Genomic DNA, 17,558 nt, shown 5'->3' with positions numbered 1-17,558 from the left:
GGTCAGGTTTTTATCACAACTTTCTAATTTGTCAAGTTATTTTATCACTATTCATATCAGACATTGCACGTTGATTTCATATGCAGCAGATTTTGCCCTTTTTGCAAACGAATTGTAACTGGAAGAGATCTAATATCTTTGGGAGAACTGGAAAGCAAAGCTGCATTGGGTACACTGTGCTCCTACTACACCTGGCTAGACTAAAGAACTCTGCTCTGCTTTTGAGAAAAAACAAACAAAACCAAAAAAAGGATAGAATTTCTTATCTGCAGTGGTGTAATCAAGGGCAACCTTGATTCAAAGTGAAACACTCCTAAGTAGATGTGCTTGTACCAAAACTGAAAATTGATATTCTGACTCATCTAAAAGCCCAAACCCTTTCCAGTAAAGACCTTTTCCACTCCAGGAAGTAGTTCTCATGGAAGCATTTAAGGACAAAAATATTATTATTCCAAGCTCTTTCACACTGTTATTATTTTCAAATGTTAAAGGCAAGAGCATTGTTAGGCCAACAGCAGACTGAATTCCACTGCATGTATTTTAAGATGGGTTTTTTATGACTGTCAGAGGAATCCATAATATTTGGAGATTATTAAAGTTTGTCTGCTTACCTTAATACAGACAAAGTACGAGAGAATTCTCTTCCCTTATGTCTTTTGTTCTTTTTCCATCTGTGTCCTTTTTATTTCACCAACATGTTTGTCACTCTGCTTCTGTCATCTCCTGTCTCTCAACATGACATTTGCTGTCTAAACACTCTCGGCTTCACTAAGAAGGAAATCAAGACTTTCACTCCTCATCCCTCTCCTGAAAAAAGAATCCTGAAACTAAACTGCTGGGAGACAATATCCACTTTGGCTCCCATTACCACCTCTGCAGCATGTTGTGGGAATTCTTGTATCTGTGTGTGGCTGAGAAGGTAACACAGAAACAGAACATACTCCAGGGAGAGTGTGGGTTTAGGGTCTTTTTTTAATCTTTTTTTTTTCCTTTTTTTCCCTCTTTTTTCTTTAAATATGTTACAGAACTAGTTCCAATTACCCTTTTGGATCTTCTAAGTTTTCTCCTTCATTTACATAATATTCTATCTTCATTGCAGGCATAGATGCAGAGCTCATATAAAAATGGGAAGAAAAAAAATAGTCATGGGGTTCTTCCTTCCAGAAGCTTAGCTAGATTTTTTTTTCTTTCTTGAAGGTTTTAACTGGGTTTCTAACCCAGTGTGTCCTTTTACATTTAAAAGTCATTAAACAAGGTTTACAGACAAATTAAATTATTTCCTATTTGTGAAATGCAATACTGTTACAATGAAGTGATTCCACAGATTTCACTTTTTGATCTTTAATTCCTTAAGAAAATTAGTATCAGAATTAAAAGATTAAAGTGCCCAGTTTCAGCAGAGAACATGTTCTCCATCTACACTATTAGCTTTCACAAGCCAATTCATCACTTTTGGAGTTGGGGAGCAGAGCTTACCGTGGGAGATTATGTACAAATTACCTAAAAAAGATCACAAGGATGAAATAAGGGAAAATTCAATTTAGTTCTCAATATTTTTTTTTTCTGGAATGTGCTGCTCTCTTTGCTCAGAGAGAGAAAGAAATGATTTCAGAGTAACTGTGAGCACAGTGACGCTCTGCAGCGCTCGGTGCATGTGGGTGTGTGTGCTTGGAGGAGCCTGAGAAGTGAGCAGCATTCCCACCACAGATAACACAGGGCAAGACTAATCGTCTTGGCTCCCAGCAGTGGGTGGAAAGCCATGCAAATCCTTTTGTTTTAGCAGGGAAGAGGGATTTTCCAGATATCACCCAAACACAGAATGCAAATCCAGCAGGGGGGCTGGGGCCACGGGTGCTGATCTCACCCACTGCTGCACACGCGTGCCTGCACCTCACACACACAACATTTGCACTCAGAATCACAAATCATGGATTGGCTTGGGTTGGGATGGACCTTAAAGCTCATCCCATTCCACCCCCTGCCATGGGCAGGGACACCTCCCACCAGCACAGGTTGCTCCAAGCCCTGTCCAGCCTGGCCTTGAACACTCCCAGGGTTGGGGCAGCCACAGCTTCTCTGGGCACCTGTGCCAGGGCCTGCCCACTCTCACAGCCAAGAATTTCTTCCCAATATCCCATCTAACCCTACTCTCTGTCAGTTTGAACCCCGTCTCCACATCCCCACAGTGTATCATTCCTGTTCTGGGCAGTTCTGCAAAACCACCCCTGGCATTCCCCAATACATCTCTCCCAGAAAGGAACATGAGACCAGATCTCAGGTGCCTATTAGAAAACCTGCATGTGCTAGAGCCTCAGCTCTGGGTTACACAACAATGAAAGGTTATTGCCTTCATCTGTATGTTAGAAATTGCATTCCACAGACATCCAAAAATAAAATGCCTTGTACTTCATCCTCATTACATAAGTACTATATATATATATATATATATAACATATGAGTTCCTCTTCTGTTTCAGAGCAGAATTGATGTAAGCATTCTGAGGAAAGAAAAGGTTTAGTAGAACTTTGTTTCCTCCTGAATAAGAACACTGCCTAGTAATGCCTGTGTTGTACAGATGTCAAGGCTGAAATTGGCAGTGGGTGGAGATCTCTTTAAGAGGAATTAAGTAAGTGGATAATGGAAGTGAAATACTCTTGGTGGGGAAAAAAATAATAAAAATTCCTTGAACTCTGAAAAGAAACAAGTTTTTTATAAACATCATGGACTGAAAAAACTTCAAGAAAGTTACAATAATTTATAGGAATCATTTAGTACAGCTCTTGATGTTTCTACCTGCGAGTCAAGAGAGGAAAGAAGAAGAAAATAGTAACAGCAACATTAATGAAGGGTAACACTTTCATCTCCCACTTCACAGCCTTGAAATTTGGTTCCATCAGAGTTTAAGACACAGACTTGACTGCCTATACTCATAGATTTGACAGACATGACCCATGTAATGCAATGGGAAACACTCTCTGAGTTTTGAAGCAACAGCAGAGAATCAGGTTTTGTTTCTCAACAAAAGAGCAGGAGTGTATGTTTGTGCTTCTTTAGAGAAACAGCTTGAAAGCATGCACAGTTAGAAATGTCACATAAAACACATGGAAGGTCCAGGGATCATAAGGGATAAATGAGCAAAACTTGCAGAGTTACGTTAATAAACCTCCAACCTCTCAGATAATCTATTCAAATTTCTACCTATGTTTGTGTTATTAGAACAAACTTGCTTTTGGACAAAACTCTGCCATGCACCCTAAGAATACATTTGTGCTGGTTTAAAGGTGAACCAGCAGGGGAAATGAACTCACCACGAGAGAGATTATAAGTCAGACCTAAAATTTAATAATAATATTACAATAAAAACACTGACACACAAGGGAAATTGCTTTCAACTCACAAAACCCCAGCAGTATAACCCAGTGTCCTGGGGCACAAACCCAAGGGGGTTTGTTTGCCCTTGTGCTGAGACCCCTGTGGTTCCCCCAAGTCCAGAGCAAAAGGAAAAGAAAAAAACCTGTTGGTGCAGGCGAGGGCTGTGGTCTGGGTGAGAGCGGGGATCTCTTCCTGTCAAGGTCCTGCTGCTGCTCTGGATCCGACGAGAGGTTTCCGAGGTCTTCTTACCCACCCCTTATGTACCCTCAGGGAGCTCTCAGTCCCTCCCCCTGGGCGGGGACTCACGGGTGATTAACTCTGGGAGCCAGGAGGTGTTGAGCTGTTGATGGCCCATCAGCAGCTCTGCCCCCCTCAGGCTGGGTGTGAAGGTGATAATGGCTCCCTGGGCAGCTGCTGCTAATGGTCCATTGACCTTGGGGAATGAATAGAGGGGGTAGAATACACAGCTTTGATCACCCCCACACAGGGTTAGCTGGTCCCTCCTGCTGAACTAGGACAACATTAAAATGTGGAACTGTGTGATTTCAGAGGCAGTTCAATGAAGAACAGTTTCTCCTCCCCCCAGCACATGGGGGGAACAGGTGAAATATTAACCTCCAGGAGCCAGCTCCTTTAGCTGTTTATAAAGTGTTCCCACATTAAGTTTTATCTTATAATTAGTCTTCCTTGACCTTTCTTTACATTTTTCCCTTCTCTTTCACTCTTTTTCTCAATTGTTTCACTTTTCCTCTCTTTTGCTAGTGTTTCACCTTTTATTCTCTTTTACTCTCTTAATCTCATTGCATTCACCATCTTTTAAACCTCTTGTTAAACAATTCACTAGATTTTTATTCATCTGATCTCCTCACTAGTTTCGTGTCAAAGTTTGGGCTTTTTTTTCCCTCCTCTTCTGCACAGTGAATATTCCTTGGATAGAGGCCATGCCTTTATTACAGATTATAAATATTGCTCATAGGCACAGATATAAATTATGTTTATAGATTTTTATAGAAGGCTTTTGGATCAGAAACCATCTTTTCTTGTCTGCATATATCTTCATTTTCTTTTTCCCTAGAATACTGCATAGGTTCCATTCATATGAAGAATAATAGCATTCAATTTTCCTTCTTCCTTCTCCCACTCCCTGCTTTTTTTTTCCTTTATTTTCTTTTACTCTAGGTTATTTTATTTAATTAAGTCATTTGCTCACCGAGAGTTTGGCAAAAATGTCTTCTGAAAGCAGGGCCATATTATGTTTGTGCTGCTGTATAATTAAAAGTAACTCAACAAATTAAGCCTATGTTTTAGTAAAAGAACTGACAGGCAGGCTTGAAAACTCACATATCAGTTTTGGAACAAGCAATTCACTGCAACCAAGAGATGAAAACCTGTTGGAGAAGGGTTGATTAAAGAAATGAAGGCTCAGGTATCACCCTCCAGCCAGCACACCACGCCTGTAATTGAAAAGAACTCTGTGTAACCCACTGCACAGGGTGTGAGTGAGGGGGCGGTTCTGGCTGCTCACACTCCTCCTCTTTTTAATTAAAGGCACCATGGTGGTTTTGAAACTTTGTGATATGGTGCTGCTTTGTTTTACAAAGTGCCTTGGCACTCCTTCAATTACCTTGCTTTGACAGACACAGAGAAATCGCTGAACAGCAGCTGATCCTCAACCAAACACCAAAATACATCAGAATTTCCTCTGCATTTCATGGCCAGATTTTGATGGCTTTGCTTATGCTGAATGCTTATATTGCCCTGAAATGGAGCCTCTTGGTTTGATGGGTTTGCTTCCCTTTTGCTTCAGTGAAAACTGAGAATCACCTGCCTCGATATGTGTGTGTAGGGCAGGAGTCAGGACCTGAGTGCATAAATATCTGCCTCTGTAAGTCCATACTCAGACATTTGCAAACACGGAATGAGGGACAAACCAGCCAAAAAAAAATCTAACGTATTAATCCATGAGGAAATAGATTCATACTAATCCAACAAAATGAATAAATACAAGTAAGACATATTAAGAAGATTATGTTCTCCTCTTTTCTCTTTTCTGCTTTCACACAGTTAATTTCCCTTTTCACCATCTTTTTCCATAGCTTTCTCTGTTTCCCCCTTCCATCATCCATGCAAATCCTACAGCTAATTGGTTAAGTCCACTCTAGAGCCTAACCATCAATTCCCAGACACAGAATCTTTCATTTCAATGTTTTTGCTGATTACAGTGGCACTTAGAGGAAAACAAATAAGTATGTATCAACTCCCTGTGAGTGTATGAAAATACACAAACATAATTAAACATCAACAAAACATCAATAGGATTAGAGTGTCATGCTGGAGCAAATCTTGATAAATCCTTCCCGATAACAACACTCCAAACTGCAGTGTCGTAAGGGAAATATAAATGTAGCCCACTGAAGTGGTGTTGGACAAAGCAAGACACATTAATACAGCTGTTAGTCATTTGCTTACTACTGAGGGACTCCATTTTTGCGCTGCAGACGAAAGCTTGGGCCAAGAAGAGATTTGAAAATATGCAAATGAATGCTAACAACATAATAAATATCTTATTATTCATCAACAACTCAATGGCATTCTGGCATGGTTTGGACTGGGAGCAGCCAGAGGCGGTGGATGTTCAGACATACATACCCACAACAGACATTTCAGGCACCGTGGCGTGGTAGGGACCGTCCACAAACTCCGGGGGGTTGTCGTTGATGTCCTGCACCTTGATGATGAACTCTGAGGGAGGCTCCAGGGGCTGGTTGGTGTCCCTGTCCACTGCCTGAGCCGTCAGGGTGTACTCAGCCTTCTCCTCACGGTCCAGCCTTTTCATGGCATGGATGTCTCCAGTCTTGTCATTGATCACAAAGATTGTTCCAGCTCCATCTCCAGACAGAATATACTTGATTCTGCTGCTGCCAGGGTCCAGGTCTGTGTGTAACTAAAATGGGGGGAAAAAATTATTTTAGAGACATAAAAGTGTACACTCAGAATTTTGAGGGGGATTTTGCTTTGGTCTAATCATACATTTTGTCAAGCTGTTCCTTTGTACTTCAATCCTGGCACCAGTGATCCAGAGCTCAGCTTGAATACACATGGAGAGCAGGGATTTGTATGCATACTAATCAAAAGTGAATGCAATCATAGGCATAATTAGACTTTCTATTTAAAAAGTGGCTGTTATATATATTTTAAATCCCTGTTCTAAAATGTAAATGCCTTCAGAACTATTATCAGGCAAAATGAACAAATACAAAATGTCCTTAACCTATTATACCAAGAGTGAGTGAAGGGTTAACAATAATACATGCTTTAATCAAGCTTCTTATTTTTAGTTAGTACTTTCAGCTTATTTCCAGGTGACTGAAAATGCCTGAATGTTGGCATCTATGGAATGTTGTGACAGACAGGAGTCAAAGAAATTTAGAACTGTATCAAAACTCACCTGTTAGCAGAACTTAAAAGATTCTAAGGTCTTTATTCTCAAAGTATGTCCCCAAAAGAAAGAACCCTTACACCTCTTCCCATTCTTATAAAAGCCCAATTAGAGAAAAAAATATTCAATTTGTATTTGGCTTTTCAAAAAACAAGACAGGATTATAATATTTTGAATCAGGATAAGAAAAATTTTCTTCTTTACTTTGAGGAGCCTTTTTATTAATTGAAAACCTGGAGACAAAGGACTTCCATTGATTTTTTTTTTTTGTAGGCTCAGGGCCAAGTACTAAGTATCAGATTATCTCCAATAATTTTTAAGTTGTGAGGGCGAGCGTGTCAGTTGGTGGACCATATGTATTAGTTTCAACACATTCAAAATGAAGGATAATAAGATAAATATACAGAAATAATGTTTTAAATTCCATTTACTATTAAGGCTAACACACACAATATGATCAATAAGAAGTGAATAATAAGACATTAAAATGTAACTTGCATCTATTATTATTTATCTCTGTCTGACAAAATTTAGTCTGAAGGAAATACATCCAAACCTCTTTAGGCTGCAACATAACAACTACTACTAGACTAGTTCCTGTTTGCTCATTTCATCAGTCAGCTCAGCAGAAATTGTTGCTGGTTATGCATTTTACTCTTCAGCTGATAGCAGTGGTTGGCAGAGCTGGGCAGCAGCATCATTTGATATAAGAACTTGCATTAGGATATTAAAATAGATGTGGGAAAAAAGCCTTGGAACACCAGCTACAGCCAAGCCACAAAGGAGAGTCCTCTGTCACACCACAAGTAGCTCTGCAGGTCCTTCAGTAGACAGCTGGTCAAAACCTGTTATATCTGCAACTTTATCTGGTCAGGAATTCAGCTGCTCAAGACCCTGGAATGCTCAACTCTGGAATAGTTGCAACAAGCCCAGAGGACACCACACCAGCAGCCAGGTCTGCTTTTCCCATGGATCTGCCTTACTCCATGTACAAAATCCTGGCCACCAGAGCATTCCCTGCTCTGCAACAACAACAGAACTCCCACCAGCTCCAGGAGGTGTAACTCCATCCTCTGTGTTTTGCTGGGCAATGTTTTATTCCAGCACTGTTGCTCTAGCAGATTTTTGAAAGCACTTGAGCTGTGAATCTGTGTGACTCCAGCCCGTTCCCTCTCCCTCCCCAGCCCACACCAATGTACACAGAGATGGCAAGTGACAGCTGAGTCCCTACTCCAGAAACTCCATCTGTTTTGCTTCTTGCACCTGCCCTCACTTCTTGCTTGAAAACAATCAGCATCATTTACTGTTATAGAACTCTCCTGTTGGTTAGTATCAGTTTTGCCTGCTCAGAAAGTTATTACAACTCTTTCATCTTCAAGATTATTGTCTTTATGACCCTTATGACCCCAGAGCCTGTAAGACCAATCCAGAATCTGTGTTTTAAACAGATTGTTTATAATTTAAGCATCTGTTTGATCCCTGAATAAAATCTATACCCTATTAAAATTACATGGGGAGGTTTTGGCAGGATATTCATGGCTGAATGAGAGTGATGTAATATCACAGCATTGCCTGGACATGCACAGCTCAGCAAAGGTAACATCTCAGTTCCCACAGCCACGCACTGAAAGACTATAATCTGAATTTCTAGGAAGGCATTGGCTGGGTAAACCAGATATCCACTCAGATATCTGAGAATGGCCAAAGACTCTCCCATTTTCTATTTGCTAGTAAGTAGGAGAGGCTCTTAGTATAATCTCTGGTTTTACCCATCATATCCAACAGCAGTTATGGCTTAAAAATCAGTTCTGGTAGGTATTAATGCAGAGCAATAAAACCTTTGCAGTGCTAGTGAGATACCAACAGTTAAAATGAAAAAATTGTCAATGATTACTATTAACTATTTCCTCTTATAAGTTACATTCCTTTGTATCAAAAGAAAGAATAGATGTTGCTATTTGAAATACTATAAAATGAAGTGCTAAACATTCAAATGGAAGAGAGAGGAGCATCTGATAATCTTGAAGTTGAAACTGAGTGATAAGTAGAAAGTCAGGGTTTTTACCCAAAGACTTACAGTGGCAAAACTAATAATACATTTTTTAAGACTTTTAATAAAAAAACAAGACATAAATGTAGCATTTACTAAAATCATATGTACTTTCTATGATGAGCATCCAGATTGACAGATTAAAATAGCTCTTCTAGGTTTTGAAGTTCTTTCACTCTAATTTCTAAATTTTATAATAAACAACCTATGGAAGTGCCATTTTTTCAAAATAATTTTATTGTTTAGATTTAGGATTAAGTCATCATCATCTATTTGCAAAGTTAAATCACAGAAGTGAAGTTAAATTCTAAGTCAGATGGCAGAATATTTTTTCCCAAATAATGTTTCTTCTACCGGACCTCAATGATAATTTGCTGCAATTGTCAAGCTTCAGCAAGCTGTGTTCATGTGAAGGTTGAAGATCATTAAACACATAATTATATAGGGTCGAGGTGAATGACAGAGAGGCATAATGAATATGATAAATGAATATCGGTTTCTGCTGAAAGGGCTTCACAAATGTAAATATGAAACTGCTTTCCACATCTATGGCTTTATTTGTTACACCTATGCTTGAAGGCTGACCTCTTCTTTTTCAGAGTAACATTGAGAATACAACAGGAACTTCTGTTTAGAAAAGAAAGCATCTCTACCAGCCCCAATGTCCCACTGCTAGAGAGCACCCCAAAACAAACAGGCAAGTGTATTTACAGGAAAACAGCATGTTCAAAGTGAAGCAAACTCACTTCCATTATGTGAGATTTGGTTCATTAGACTTCAAAGGAAGTGAAATCATCTTCCTCCCTTACTGCCCTGTCGGTGGGACTATAAATCCAAACATCTCTCTCCCTTAAAGCAGCAGATGCAAGTCCATCACCCAGTTCTTGCCTGGATTTATGGCAACAGGGAAGGGTTTGGATCCTCTCCTGGTTTTAATAGTGATGCAGATGCCCTGTATTATTGCCTCACTAATGGCTCCCATGCAACTTCTGCACAGCACAGTATTTTTAAAAAAAATAAACTTCATTCCAAGTGAACCCTCAGACCACAGCAGTTTCTAATCTTCATTAATTCTTCTGCTCCTCTATCCTAAAACAAAGATGTAATCAATGAAGCCAGGATTGACAGCAACAGCACACACAGGCTGCTGCCACAAAACTAGCCTTATTTTCACTAATAACCACCTACAAGTATTGCCAACACACTGTTCAAATCCATAACACATATTTAGATTCTCCCATGTACACACATAACAAACATGCATCATTACAACCAATGCCAGAGAAACTGCAGAGAGGAAAGAGCCTCTGTATTCTATAGATGCAAAAGTATCACTCTGCAGTGAAACACAAATCCAGGGGTGTGGTACTGTCCTGAAATTCTTCAATTCTATAGCCACGTGTTCATTTTATATTTCATTGTTATATTTTAAATAATTATTTCTGAACAAGTTCTTGGCTCAAACCTGCATATGCAGCCACAGACTCTGTATGGACCAAGTCTGCAGGAGCTCGAGGTTGGTAAAGCCCTTGAGCAATTCTGAGCAGATTTATGAGTTTCTTCTGCAGATGGAAACTTATCTCACCTGCTTGCAGTCAGGTACCTGGCAAACCCATGGTAGTCAAAACAACAGGTTCCTCAGCACAACAAATTTCATGTTCAAGCCATGTGTTCACCATCAGGAAAGCACATAATGCACTTGGGGCTGGTCCATGCCCAGAATGAACAGAAAGATGGTGACTGGCCTCTGTAGGAGGACTGGGCACTTCCAGTCCTCTCTAGGTGCAGTGCTGATGCTCAACTTGACACAGATCAGCCCATAACAGATGCAGCATCAAAAGCAGGATTTGTAATCCCAATTTCCTTGTATCAGTAAAAAAAAAAAAGTGTAAACATGAAGATAATTCACATGAAGGGGGGCTGGAAATCTACATATTATGAAAATGCTCCTGGACATTTTTAATTAAGAAAAGAGAAGGTGGCATTATGTAGTCAAGTTTTTATTTGAGTTTGTTAGAAAGTAATTAATTCATCCTCATGTAATTACAAGGGAATTACCCTGTACTTGTTTCAAGGGAAAAGGAATCATCTGCCCTTAAAACTTCATTTTAAAATTTGCATCATCCTTCTCCTTCCTAACTCTGGAATCTTTTTTTTTAAGAGTGCATCACTGATTTTCACCTGCTGTTACACAGATACATGCACAACACATCAGCACTATCCTAATGCTTCAGGTTCTTCTAGTTTTCACCTGTGCCTTGCAATAAAATTCCTTGTTTATGAGGCAGACCTCATTTAACGAACTTAGAGATGGAATTTTTAGCTTTTTATGACTCTTTTCTGAAACTGCTGGGTTCTGAGAAGCTCTTGCTCATTCTGTGAAAGTATGGAAGGATTTTAGTGACTTTTACAATCATTTTTATGTATAGGTCAGTGCTTTCAAAGACTGTAATGCACCTTATTCGTCGTGTTTCTTTCTGTATGTGGCTTTGCAGGCTTGTTTTGTTGTTGTTGTTTTTTTCTAAAATCTAAACATCATTAAGTGTTGCAGAAGGTTTTGTGTGTATTGCTGATGTGATCTGACACATCATGGACAACGAGCATGTTTATTGTTGACCCAAGGTTCAAAGAGTCATTCATAATTAACTATTATAAATAGATTTGATTCATTTGCACACAATACAGAATTAATAAAGGGAATGTAATTTCAGCTTAATAGATTCTTTCATTTTCTCCGTGGATAGGCTGATCCCATCTTTAGTAATGGGAATTACAAGTGCACAGTGGGGAAGAGGAGAAATATTCCACATTATTATTCAGGGTAATGACAAATTGGGGCACAGACTTGATGCACTTGACATAATGTCAGTACTTGGAACACTTTCAGAAAGGGAACAGACATGTCCGTGGATGACAAAGGTTTCATTTAAGATCCAAGAATCATGTAACTTGAAGCCTCTGGAGTAACTGTCAAAAGACATTACTGCTCACACTTCTCAGTTCCACTTTCATAACCATATTCAAAGGGAATTAAAGCAATAATATCCCTAACACTTTCATTTAAGAGTGTAATCTCTGCTTTTGTCTGCCTCAGTTTCCTACCATGTCATTTGAGTATCTTTGATTCCAGATGGCTTCTTTTATGTTTCTGTTTATTCTTTGCTACTGTTTCTTTATTCTATTTGATTTGCTAATTTTGTCTCTGTTTATATTCATGCTGCAACTGTGCACAAACGGCTTTTCATTGCTTACCTTTTGGTCTCATCTCATGGTACACTGGAGTGAACTGTTACTTGAAAACAGAAGACCAGACTGGGATCTAACATTGTTTATTCGAATTCACTGGTTATGACCAGATGATGCAAGAAAAGAGCCTGAATCTTGATCCAAGTCCTTCCAGGTTACAGAGCCATTGGTCCTTTCTGCAGGTATCATGTATCACCTTCCTCACCAGGCTGAATTAACAATATTAGTATCAATTTATGCTTAATGTCATGTGAGAAATGGATATAGCTATACTTGTTTTTATAGATGGGAGGAACAGAGGAAGAGAGAAACCCACATTCAGTCTCACAGAGATTCATATTCGGAATAAACATCCCAACCTCAGGACTACTCAAGCCATTCCTAGACAGCTTTATGCATTCATCTCCAGTTAATCTCAATACTGCTTTGCCATTAGAATTTTTATGTGCTGCTGGTGTCGTTTCACTGCTGTGTCCATGCCCCAGATGCAAAGCCTTCCCCTGCTCCACAGTCCCATGCACATCTTCCATAGCTGTGATGGCAACAAACATGTGGTGGTTTGTTCCTACTCTGCTTTCTTCCTCCCAAACCGCCCCCTCCGGCTGACTTTCCTACTCTGTATTCCTTATATACCTTGCTGCTCCTGAATCCTTATGTTAAGCCAGATGACAGCTAAAGCTTTCTGTTTTCCTAGTTCTGGCCTTGGTCCTTTCCATTTGGGAATACCATCTGCCTTCCCTTCTGGCCTGAGAACGCCACCACCAGGCTTGCCCCGTGTCCCACCACAGCCTGCACTGCCGCCTCTAGTCCCACTTTCCGCAGCTATTTAACGCCCAAGTGTCCTGTGTCAAGTGACCTCGAATGGCTGGCACCTTTTTGTAGCTGGCTCTCTGCCCAGCTGGGAGTTCAGGGAACTATTTCTGAACCCAGACTGCTGTTCCTTTCCCCTGGATTTTTTTTAACCCAACTGTTTCTGACGCTTGGAAACACATGAGGAAGTTGTGCCACAGTGCCAAAGAAGAATCCTTTCCCATCTCATTTACTTCTCTATTATTTCATCTGCAGTTCACTGTGGCTCACCACAGGAGATCTGAAAGCTGGGCATAGAGAGCCTCAAAAATTGCATGCAGTTCTAGTCTTGTAGAACATATTCCCTCTTTTGTGTCTTCATGGGGGAAAAAAAGTAACTGTCATCTCCCACTGTTTGGGGTCAAGCACTTACATTAACAATTCCAGTGCTCCAGGCATTATAATTAACAGCGCCTCCCTCCTGCACTTGTCACTCCTTTCCCAACTCAGTGAAAGAGCAGCAAAGCCATTTACTCCCCCTCCAGCTTGTCAGTCTTGGACACAAACTATCCTGTAGTTTCTGCTACATGTAAGACTGACTGAAGTCTCCAGGAATGACTTCAGAGGACTGTTCCCTTTTGACTGTCAATTTTACTGCCAGCAGAGTCTGACTCGATGCTCCTTCCTCACTATAGACAAAAGGTGGGGATGGCTGTAAAAATCCATAAGCCATAGGCATTTCCAATTCAATGTACCAGCCAGGAGTTCAGCAGTTCCTACACCCTAAATCCTACTCTGCTGTTCCTTTAATCATCATCATCTTATTCACCATGTCCTGAGCTTTCCTTCCATGTTGTTTGAGCTTAATTTTTCCTTTGCTCTTTAAAAGCTATTTATAACTCGCTAGGTTTCATTCTCAGGCCCAGAGTACATTGCACTTCAGTGCTAAGACCTCTTTGTGTTATTTAAATGATTTCCTCAAGTGAATGTCAAGGCAATATCTTAGAATACATACTCTTAGGATTGCAGAAGAGGAATAAAAAAGTTAATCACTACATACCCACAGCAATAATTTGAAGGCTGCTTACAAAATCTGTCAGACGACACAAGCTAGAGCCTAGATCAGCCAAGGCACAAAAAGTACAATAGGCCAGAGTGGTCAAAGGTGAGAAGATATTTCTATTTATTTAAGCATATTTAAGTTGTCATGATTTTACAATCCTTCAAGGCTCTGCTTTCAGCTGCTTTCACCAGCCTGGCTTCTTTTCATGTTTTGCTCAAAATGATTCAGAGGGTCCCCATGATAATGTATTTAACTTGTCTTCCTTCTTAATAAAAGAATTTCAAATCCATGCAGAATGCCTTCTGTTAATAATATTTAATAAAACCAGCCTGAAAGCATTAGAATACCTTTTCTTTTGAAGGTAATTTTTCAAATTTAAGATTACCGCTTAGCATCCTTCAGTGTCTGAACATAAGGAAGTAAGTGCTGTCTAAAACCACATAATGTGTAAAGCTGGCAGTGCAAATAGAAGGCTCTTCTCTAGCAACTGGCTGTCAAACACAGCTACAGTGCAGAAATATAAACATCAGCTCTGCAGCCAGCTCGAGCTAAAATTGAAAACTGTTGAGAAGGTAACAGTGAAATAAAGAGAGCTGAAAAATTAAATTGTGGGTACTTACATATTGCTTCTCTTACAAATTGTCTGCTTACAGGTGACAATCTAATGTATTTCTAGTGCACTTCCACTAACCTGTGAACTGGGCATGTGGGTGCAGTAGAAGTTTTTTCATACTTGAAATATTTTTCAAATTACTTAGAATGTGAAAATAAACAGAGCTAGGAAATGCTACAAAACAAATTCCTTATGAGATGTCAAACAAAACATTAGTTCTTCAGAGCAGCTATGCTTGCAATTACACAGTAGCATCAGAGTGTCATACATCAGAATAAATAGAAGTAACACAAGCATAATTTGATTATTTCCCCCTCTTTTCTTGCATTAGATGTTTATTAGGGATAACTCATGCAGAATTGTTAGTTATTCGGAGGAACCTGGTTGAAACTAGTTATTATGATTTCATGCAGTTTTTCCCAAGAAGTTATTTGCCTCATCACTTCTGTGGGTTTCAAAGCCTCCTAATGTAATTTTCCATGCATTTCCACTAAGTCATGCATTCCTGCGAGTTTCTTAGAAACTCACTCGCAAAGGTTATGTCTCTCATAATGCGATCAATTTGCAATACCATTAAATTTGAAATATTTTTTAAACCACCAGAGATACATCACAGCTTCTGCCTTTGTTAATGCTTTTCTGGAGGAACTGAACAGGGAGAGGAGACATAAACCATTACACATCGGCAATATTAAACATGCAGAAATAAACAACTGTGCCCACTCCCGCAGGGTTTGATATCTGGTAATGTATTACCTCTGGCTCTTCAGACACTTGTATTGAGTCCCCTTCAAGTGCATATGGAGATTAAAATCTCAGGGGCAGTTAGCACTTTTTTTTTTTGGCACATCAGATCTGTTTCCAGTGCTGTGACTGTAAGTGGGGGCACTGTTTGGAGTATTTATGTCATTTGCTGTAAACATATAACCTACCTGTGATCCAAAACATCACAAAGTTGGGGTCAATATCCCAACAAAAAAGAAACTCTGGCTCAGCACGAATGCAGCCAAATTGTATACAAATCAGTATCCCAAGAGCTGTAAGTGTGGAACATATGTCAATCTCAAACCAGCCAGAATCCATATAGACTTAGCAATGATTTAGTCCAGACCTTTATCCAAATTGTCTGAGCTCATGGAGAAGACTTCTGTGGGAGGCTGCGGGAGACATCTGTACTAATTTAATGATTGTTGAATCACTGTCAGTTTTCTCTACCCACACAAGCTGGGTAGAGCTCCCATCACTCTGTGAGCACAGAACAGCCAAAACCCCATATGGTCCTGTCCTCATTCAGCTGTTCCTTGCCTTTCTCCAACGTTCTTCTTAGAAAGGACAGGTGACCTGCTATCCTGCATTCACATCTTTTGGGGCTGCAACCAGCAGGATACACACGAGACTAAAGTTAGGAGGCAAACAATCATGGAATCACAGATGGTTTGGGTTGGGAGGGACCTTAATGATCATCTTGTTCCACCCCCTGCCATGGGCAGGGACACCTTACGCTATCCCAGGGTGCTCCAACATGGCCTTGAACACTTCCAGGAATGGGGCAGCCACAGCTTCTCTGGGCACCCTGTGCCAGGGCCTGCCCACCCTCACACGGAGGAATTTCTTCCCAATATCCCATCGAACCCTACTCTGTCAGTGTCAAGCCATTCCTCTTGTCCTGTCCCTCCAGGCCCTTGTCAATGGTCTCTCTCCATCTTCCTTGCAGCTCCTTCAGGCACTGCAAGGCCAGAATGAGGTCACCCCAAAGCTTCTCCTCTCCAGGCTGAACAATCCCAGCTCTCCCAGCCTTTCCTCCCAGCAGAGCTGGATTACACAATGATTTCTCAGGACCTCTTTTCAAATGATAGATGTACCCCTCCATCAAAGAACTGATCATTAGATCATCCACTGGAGAACAGAAAGACCATAAAAGGACCAAAAAAGGAGGGAAACAGTTGTATAAGGGAGAACTTTGAAGCTCTCCAAGGACTCTGCTGAGGTTTCTCTAATAAAATGAGTGTTCAGGAAAAAAAAAAAAAGGCAAATAACTCACCTTTTAAAAGATGCAAAGGAGGTACATTATTGAGAAGTTGAGATTTAAATTATCCAAATCATACCCTAGATACAAGAATGAAACAAAATCTGAATACCTTATGTACATTCCTGCTATTCCTGCTAGAGTTCCTGGCAGAACTCTGCTGAGAGTACCAAATGGCAGCTGGGCAGTGACAACTGCAGAGTCAGTACTCAGCTGTAAATAATGGTTATTAATTGCTTGTCTTACACTAACACAGAGAGGTCCTCGTTGACATAAGGACTCTGTTATATGGTGTGCTCCAGCCTTCCCTGAGCTTCCTTCACTCTCCTCTGCTTATGGTGAAATAGCAAATGGTGGGTTTTCCTCTTCCCTTTTTCTGAACAAGAGACAAGGAAAAATGAACCCAGAATACATAATTTTAGAAATGAGTTTCTAAGATATTGGCTAATTTCTACAATTACCACCTATGGATTTGGTATGAATCAAACTCATGGGAAAAATGGGGCTGAATTCCTTCACACATTTCTAGTCCTAAGATGATTTTTCTTTTAGTGTCTCTGGTGGTACTACCTGATATAAGCCCCAGAAACTCAGTAGGAGTGTCTGCCTCAGATTTGAAAGGGCACTGGGCAAAACTCTGAGTTATAAAGGAGGACATAGAACCAAAGACAACCCCTCAAAAAAAAATCACAACTAACATCTAGTTATTAATCCTTATTATGACTTCACAATTTATAGTCCAATTAAGTTCAGAGTTTAACACTAGCTGAGAAGTTTATTTTTTATATTTTTCTGATAACTAATAGATCAATTGTAACTTCCATACAAACATGATAAATAATGAGACTAACAATTATCCAACTGTGAGATAATAAAGTGCTGAAAATTGCAAGACCCTGAAGTAAAATATTTGAGATTATTTATCAAGTCAGTAAAGCTGCCTTTTCACATTTACTCAGG

The 17,558-nt window shown here is 40.0% G+C and overlaps 1 protein-coding gene across 2 annotated transcripts in view; it reads right to left on the bottom strand.

Annotated features, from left to right (window-relative positions):
* The window catches only part of CDH8 (cadherin 8), a 137,186-nt gene that overhangs the window by 90,717 nt on the left and 28,911 nt on the right, over positions 1-17,558 (bottom strand). For both annotated transcript variants that reach the window (XM_071567483.1, XM_071567480.1), the window contains exon 2: positions 6,022-6,316. In XM_071567483.1, the coding sequence (XP_071423584.1) occupies positions 6,022-6,316 (295 nt within the window). The remainder of the gene's footprint in view (positions 1-6,021; positions 6,317-17,558) is intronic.

Source organism: Pithys albifrons, chromosome 12, assembly GCF_047495875.1.
Source record: "Pithys albifrons albifrons isolate INPA30051 chromosome 12, PitAlb_v1, whole genome shotgun sequence".
NCBI classification, from domain to species: Eukaryota; Metazoa; Chordata; class Aves; order Passeriformes; family Thamnophilidae; genus Pithys; species Pithys albifrons.
The sequence above is the reverse complement of the archived record's forward strand: the minus strand, read 5'-3'. Positions and strand labels throughout refer to the sequence as shown.